Below are 8,516 nucleotides of genomic sequence, written 5' to 3' on the forward strand. Positions count from 1 at the left end.
TGGTGTTGTGAATGCAATTGTCCTAAGAGATAGTGTAGAGTGGGTGCACAGTGCACAAGTGCAAGTTAGTACATGTGTGCACTAACAAGCATCCAAGTGCACTTATGTGATCTTCATCCACCAATATTCAACATACTAGGATGGATAGCCAGCCTATACTTATGCATGTACACTACATGGCCACTTTGCATGTATGCATGGGTACCTTATATGTATGTATGATAGCCATGCATGCATGCATGCATGGCCACGTTGCACACATGCCATTGGCATGCATGAATGCATGAGGTGATGGCCTACCATGCATGGCATGCTTATGTGGCTTGAGGACATGCCACCCCTTATGCCACATCACTTCCATGTCACCATGGTGACAAGGCTTTTTGATAACATGGAAAGTGGCAAGGGTGACCAGGATGCCATCTTATTGGTGATTGGGATATCAAGGTGAGTTGGCAATGTCACATGGTAGGTGATGATGCAGAATGGATGAGAAGGATGGCATGCCACCATGATGACCTTGTTAACCAATGACATGCATGCCAAGTTGAGGTGATGATGTCTCATTTTGATGATGTGGTAGTAGACTCATAAAGGATGATGTGGTAGACTTATAAGGATGATGCGGCAATAGTTGCCTGAGGCAAGGCGAGAGGGGGACCTCATAAGGTGAATTACCACATCATCATCAGGCTACTACCAACAATAGACCTAGGTTTGAGACTAAAGGCTTTAATACCAAAATAGACAATTCACATTCTTGGAGATTTAAATCATACTTCAAAGATCACAATTCAACCAAATCTTTTTCTATAAGTAGAGAATAAGAAATAATATTTCGTCATAAAGTTGCACACAATTTATTATTCAATTAGTATTTTTTATTTAACTTAATTTTGGAGGATGTATATCTCAAAATCCAACTATTAAAAATTTAATTAGGTTTGTGTGCAACAAGGACTTGATTATTCCCTATTGGTCCATATAATTTGCATAATAAACTGTGTGCATTGTATAGAGTTATTGGCTATACGCTAGAAGTGGTTATTCAGGTGAAGAAGTTAGCACCACATAAATATTTTTTATTTAGAATTTAAATGGTTTTAAAAATATCAATAAATAAATTTAAACACTTTGATTTGTGAAAAACATGTGTACAAAATTTGAGGCCCATTGGTCATATTGTCATTGGGAAAATAATAGGCACAGTTTGTTCGTATCCTTTGGTCTAGCTTTGAGACACAACAATAGACACATTAGTCTTCCATGATATCTAAAGAGAAGTTGTGCACAAAGTTTTGATCAAAACAGAGAGTAATGTAACTATTTTTTTGTCAACAGAAATCATCTCCAAATTATTTGTGGATCTAGGTAAGATTGGACATTTTATATTGAAAAAGTTACCAAAAAATAGTTTTGGGAGAAAAAAAAAAGATTGAAAGGGGAGATCCTTACCTTGTTACCACCCATATATGATTTACATATCTACCATAATCCATTCTCCCTCCACAAAAATCAAAAGTTAGCTTGTTTGGTGTTTAAACCCTCTCATACCTTACCATATTATATCCATAATCGAATATTTATTTTCTCTAGCTTTTGATGTTTTAGTATGTGTGTCTCATTCAATTATAATGCAAGATAAGCTTTCTCCTTGCATTTTGTAGATTCACACCATAATCATATGCCATTGCAATTTATAATGATCGATCATCCACCCAAACATTGCTATGCTTATTCTATTGGAATGAAGTGACTTGCTTACAAAGACATAGACTCTCAGCTAGTTTGCTTTTGCATAGTCATCTACTCCCTTTGTAAATTGATGTGTCTAGTAATGTCTATCATGCTTAGGTTGGGAGCTTAATCATTTAGGTAGTGATGATAGCATCTCCTAATTGAACAATGAAACCACAAGCTATATGTACAAATTTTGATAGTACCTCAAAGAATCCATTCCCTAGTAATTGAATCATTGTGCTTTAACTAATTAAACTTTGTTAATGCATGGCTTCTTAGTATTCAAGGGATGTTGTAACATATTGAACAATCTACAATGAACCCATTTGCATGATGAAGTGTTTGGTGTTTAAAGGGTCACTGATTGAATAGACTAGCAAGTTATAAGCCTCCACAAATGTAAACACAAGGGTTTTTTTGGTTTTTCATCTCTTAAAATTTATGCATTTGATAGTACCTCAAAGAATCCATTCCCTAGTAATTGAATCATTGTGCTTTAACTAGTTAAACTTTGTTAATGCATGGCTTCTTAGTATTCAAGGGATGTCGTAACATATTGAAAAATCCACAATGAACCCATTTGCATGATGAAGTGTTTGGTGTTTAAAGGGTTACTCATTGAATAGACTAGCAAGTTATAAGCCTCCACGAATGTAAACACAAGGGTTTTTTGGTTTTTCATCTCTTAAAATTTATGCTTCATAGTGCTATATTGTAAGATCATGCTTCACCTTCCTTTTGTAATTGCCCAATTTTCTTTTTCCAATGCTTGCATGTGCACACACAATCACATTGCATGTGCATGCATGTATGTTTGTATGTGTGCACATGAGAGAGAGAGAGAGAGAGAGAGAGAGAGAGAGAGAGAGAGAGAGAGAGAGAGAGAGAGAGAGAGAGAGAGAGAGAGAGAGAGAGATGGTTGTAGCACATACATATATATAAACACATTAAAACATTACAACAAAATGTTTTAACAAAAAATTAGGTGTAAATGGCACAATTTTTTAGGCTTTAATGAGGTTAATACTATTTGGGATTTACATCTCAAAAATGACTTTACATGCTTCTCAATATTAAACAAGAGAGACAAATGTGTTATAACTTACCGGTTTGTAGTTAAGAATCAACCCTCACTATGTTGAAAAGCAATTAACCTTGTATAAGTTCACCATCTAAGGTACTTCAAAGTTTAAGGCTAAATTAAGTCATTCTATGAAATCCCTTTTCTTTCACATGCTAATATTTCACTGTTGGGAGATTACAATGATAAAATGCTTGAGATAGGGAGGGTTAACTACAATAAAGTTACACTTGATGGTATGTGTATCAAGGAAAATATTATTTATCACGTTGCACAATATTTTAAAAACCTTATTATTGTAGAAATAAGCTTGGTTAGCAATTAAATGAACCCATACTACATGACTAAATATAGGGTACAAATATGGAGTGCAAATTTACATGGATTGATCAATATTGGCACTCAAGTTTGATCAATCAAGCCAAAATTTAAGGCTGTTACATCCATCATTTAAATTATTTTCCATGAACTTTCATCATCCAAGAGAAGATGAGCATGTATAGAAGCTTTCTTAAGTTTTCTATTATTTTCTTTATCTTCTGGAATTGAACCTATATTCCCTTAAGCATCCCTCCTTTCTGCCATGGATTGTGGTGGAAACAATTCTAATGATCAGGCTATATAGGAGCAACCTTTTCCCAAATTTGATTGACGAAGACCATCAAGCGATGAAGTTTTGAACACTATTTGAATAGTAGTTGGAATTTGGGATGCTGTATAGAAACTATCATGATTAGTTTAGAACTGTCATGACTTGTATAGAACAAAGTCATGACTATCTTATAGGAAATAGAAACCATTGACTAACTTGGGTCATTGAGCAACCCTAGGGGAAAGTCGTGTTTAAGTGATGAGGTTTCATTAAACGAGTTATGTGCTTGAAAGACCAAATACTAAGCTTCTATACAAATGAAAGAATTTCATGTAAACGACTTATGTGCCTGAAAGATCAAATACTAAGCTTCTATTTAAATGGAATAATTTCATACCTTTGAGCTTGTAACGTCGACTTGGTCCTAGTTGATGTCCTGCATGTAGTTTAATGGGTTGCCTTTTCATAGTTGTTGATCAAAGCCATGGAGGCGAGGATGGAAGTTGCCAAAGTGATGAGGATGAGAGGTGTTCATAAATGATGGCACAATTTGTGAACGTGTTGCAGGGAAGACGTGATGCATGTCTGCGGGGATCTGTGTTGTGGAATGTGGAGAATAAGGGAACGGCATGGATGAAGAAGGCCTAGCAAAAGAGGGACCGGCCTCTTCGAATGTGTTATATAGATCTATTGAATGGTAGCTGGCAGGGACGGATGCTGGAAAGGAGGTATTGGAGGAGTCGGCAGTAAGGCGGCTTGTGTTATCAACATAATCGACCTGTTTGATAGTATTCGCAGCGCATGAACTTGTATTCATCTCCTCTGATCTCAAATTGGATGCCATATCACACGGATTCGAGTTCATTTGCAGAGGAGTGGCAAACTGAAGAAGGGGTATAAACTGTACGTCTGATTGGTTGCAGCCAGACATCAAGTTGCTGGCTATGGAAGGGGATGACAAGTTTTGATTCAGCTGCAGCGATAGTTGGTCGTTGTCTTTTAGATAGTGGGATGATGAAGGAGGTGCTTCATCCATCAACTGTGTTATGAGACTTGTGGACCATTGATCTTGCAGTAGATTGCTGTTAGAAGTCTGGATGCTCTGATTTGTGGCAGCAGAAATATTATTGAGGAAGCTGATCGTGGGATTGGTGCAGGAAGCTGATGAATCGATTTGCTTGCTGGTAAAATTGTGCTCCAAATAGCGCTCCAATTCCTGATCATGCTCATCATCATCATCATCATCATTATCATCATCATCATCGCCACCACCATCATCGTCGTCATTACCTGAGCTTTTGGGTCTCTTTCTGCAGTAGTGCAGCATGACGGAGGGTTTCTGCATGTGGAAGGCATGGCCGCCGTCGGAGAGACTGGTGGGGTATTTGGTGGAGGGTCGGTGGGTGGGGGTGAGGGTGAGGGTGGCGGTGGCGGTGGCAGTAGTGGTAGCGGTAGCGGCGGGGGGTGTGGTGGGGAAGCCTAAGTGGGCGATGGAGGCGGAGTCGAAAGAGGTGTGGTCAGGATGAGTGGTGTGAGATTCGCGGTCCCAAGCGGCGGGGCTGGAGGTGCAGAGGCTGGGGCGGGGGCTGGGGGCGGAGGTGGTGGGTTCGGGGGAGTCAAGGCCGCTGAGGCTGAGGCTGCTGGGGGGGCTGTGGGGGGGGTGGGGAGGGGAGGCGGAGGGGGGGGTGGGAAGGGCGGGGCCAGGGGGAGGGGCAGGGACTGGGGCAGTATCTAGATCGCACCTGGGGCGCAGCGCAGGGCTGCGAGGTGTGCGGCGGGGGCGGGGGCGGGGGCCGCGATCGGCAGCTGCGGAGGCGTTAGGGCCGAGGAGCGGCGATGGATTGTATGGAGGAGGGGGGGAATTATATTGGTGGAGGTGGGGGAAGCGGAGGAGCGGCAGGCGGTCGATGGCGGGCTTGGCCTTGAGGATAAGCCACTCCACGGCCTTGCTGGGCTGGTCGTAGCCCAGCCGGTCCTGCAGGTCGTAGAACTGGATGGCCGTCGACACGGACAGCCTCACCCGTCTGTCCCGCGGCCCCTTGGACGTGTACACCTTGCTGTGCCTGTCCTTCCCCCCCGTCTGCCGTATCGTCCGAGCCCCGGTCGCCTCCCTTGTATACAAGTTGCTATCCAGATACTGCATATTGCTGCCGCTGCTATCGCCATTAATCACAAGCTGATGCTGATGAATATTATAGTTACTACTATCCTCCGTTACTACACTGCCTGCACCACCCTCAGGACCTGCTGCCCTTCCCCTACTAATGCCACCCATCTTTGGCATCACCATTATCTCTCTCACAGCCTCCTCCCTTGAGGAATCACACTTCATGTTGCGCGCATACATATTACTGCACTCATCAATTTGCTCCCCCGGCTCCTCTTCCATCCGCAACAAACAGAACCACAACAATACTCTTATGGCCTTTGACAAGCATGCACCTATTAATCACAGCAGTTAAAGAAACCTCCCTCTCTCTCTCTCTCTCTCTCTCTCTCTCTCTCTCTCTCTCTCATATATATAGAAACCCATTTCTACTAATATGCATTTTGCTCCTGCCTCAGTCTCCTCTCTCTCTCTCTCTCTCTCTCTCTCTCTCTCTCTCTCTCCCCTTACATATGATCGTGACCAGCCCCCTTTTTATGGTGGCCACTCTTTACTGTTCCTACGATGCTACCCCTATCCTCTATCTCAGAAGCTTCTCCACGTACATCAAGACACTCTTGTGTGCATCTCTTGATGTGCTACCCCCTCTTCATTTTCAAAGCCTTTATTTAAAGGCACTTGCATGTAAGGCTAAGCCTATTCTATATAATAATTCCTTTGGCTTAAAGTACATACCTCAAATATAGGATAGTCTAGACTACTATATATTAGCCCCTCTTCACTTCCATTTACTGGGGTCACTCTATACTCTTAAAATTCTTAGTACACTCCAAAATTCCTCGGTCTCTTTGCAGTTGATGTTCTTTGACAAAAGTTGTTATTATAAATATAAAACTTTTCAATTTCAATAGATCACGGATAATATTAGCATTGGCCTTACAAGTCTTATTATATGGGGTACAAGGCTTAAGGGTCCTACTTGTACTTAGCTTAACCATTCCTCGATCGAATCCCTAAGACAACTACCTACTGTGGGGGAATCTCCAATAAAATAACTAGAACAATAAAAGTAACTACCATTGATCAACCTAATAGGACACAATCAAAGCAGTTATTAATTACCACCTTGATTATGCTTACATGACAAAAATATATAGATCAACACAAATACCTAGTTGGTTGATGTTAATGTAAGGTCAACTATTTTTATGGGTGCGTCTTTATATACAAAGACATCATAAACATGACATAACTAAAAATAAACTTGTAGTCTTCTTATATCACACAAAGACATCATAAATGTGCCAATAGGAGACTTAAATTTGTAATTATGCAAGACTAATTGGGAAAGGGCACACCCATTTTATCAAAGACATTCGAATTGTAAGGGACATGCCCTATGTACAAACCATATGAATGAAGTTGTTGGAGGTGAACGTACCAATATCTTTGATGTGACAAAAAGAGCTACTTCAAAGGGTCCTGATTGAACTAATAAGTTGCTTGATGCTAACAAAACAATAGATTTTAGAGCTAGGGAGAAGGATGTAGTTTCTTTTGAAAATATTGCATTGTCATCTACATGAGAATTTGTTACATTAATTGCTATCAAAGAAAAATATAAGAATGGCACAATACCTGTCTTGCACACCCAACCACAAACCAACCACAAACCAACCAACTGTAATCAAATACAAGGGTGCATGCTTGGCTTCAAAGCTAGTTTATCCAACAACTCTTAGCTACTTCGTATTTTTTGTTGTTGAAGTGTTTAGTCCTCTCAAAACAATTAGTTTCAAAGCTTTGTCTCTATGCTCGGAGCTCAGAGACTGTTCATGATGTTCTCGTCCTTTTTGGCATCCCAACCTAATTAAGGTGCAATGATTGGTGCAGCTTTACATGCTTTTTTGATGTATTTATGTAAAAGTATGGTACAAGCACATATGTACCACATATATGGTAAAATCCCATATTATTCACGTTGCTTGGCGAAGGGGTATATATTGTGCTATATCTGCATAGATATTACCGCAAGGAGTGTCCGATTGAAACAAATGATGATACTCCTAGAGGGATGAAAAGACAAAATGTGCTAGGGGAGGCTTTTTGTGATGATGGGTACGTGCAATATGATTGAAACGAGTGACATCTTAGGGGTTGAGGGAGGTGAGTGGAAGGGGGAAGATGTATGGGGAGGAGGGGGTGTGAGGTCTAAATGTGATGAAGGGAAGATATATGGGAGAGATTTTGCATGATATGCGAGGCAAAGTGATGCTAAGGGGACCTTAGGATGTGGAAGGAGGGGAGGGTCACGTCAAGACGAAGGGGGGATGAAAAGGGGTGCTGTGAAAGGGAGGATGGATCATGCGTTAGTCAAAAAGAGATCAACCGACCAAGAGGAGGGTAGCCTATGTGAGAGAATCATTGCATGGCTGCCCACCACCACCACCACCACCACCTCCCCTTCTCCTCTTCTTCTTTTCCGCATACACGCGGGCTGCTGGTACTGCGCTCAATCATCTTACACATATTTGTCGATTTGGCCTGCCATGTGTGTGTGTTTTTCCCTTCTCCTGCCGATGTGATCTCCCCTCTTCCTCGATCTCCCCTCTTCCTCTCTCTCTCTCTCTCTCTCGCCCCCCCCCCCCCCCCCGAGAATCTTGACATCATTAATTTATCCTCTGAGGATTTGGTTGCGCGAATTATCGGCGTTTATCTTATGCCTCTTTTGCATAGTTGATAGCTACATCACGCCAAGTAAGCTAAATTATGCTAATTGAGGAGCATGAGAATTTCTCAATCCTTAGCACCCAAAGAATCTCTCACTCTCTCTCACACACACACACATTCTCACCTTTCTTTGTATGTTTGGGTGTAGTCTCATAGGCATAGCCTTTTTAGAGAGGTTCACACACACACACACACGCACACACGCACGCACGCACACGCACACGCACACTCTTTCTCTCTCTCTCTCTACTTTGTATATTTCGGTC

The 8,516-nt window shown here is 41.5% G+C and overlaps 1 protein-coding gene across 1 annotated transcript; it reads right to left on the reverse strand.

The window, feature by feature from the left end:
• Positions 1 to 2,920: 2,920 nt before the first annotated feature.
• On the reverse strand, positions 2,921 to 5,969 carry LOC148009967 (uncharacterized). The gene is made up of 2 exons (XM_087673272.1): positions 3,811 to 5,969; positions 2,921 to 3,534 (listed from the first exon to the last, which is right to left on the reverse strand). Exon 1 carries the CDS (start codon positions 5,800 to 5,802, stop codon positions 3,877 to 3,879), a length of 1,926 nt encoding a protein of 641 aa, XP_087529398.1. The 5' UTR covers positions 5,803 to 5,969; the 3' UTR covers positions 2,921 to 3,534; positions 3,811 to 3,876.
• Positions 5,970 to 8,516: the final 2,547 nt, after the last annotated feature.

This window comes from Lygodium microphyllum, chromosome 30 (genome assembly GCF_053477565.2).
Source record: "Lygodium microphyllum isolate KBCC chromosome 30, Lygodium_microphyllum_v1.1.10, whole genome shotgun sequence".
Lineage (NCBI taxonomy): Eukaryota > Viridiplantae > Streptophyta > Polypodiopsida > Schizaeales > Lygodiaceae > Lygodium > Lygodium microphyllum.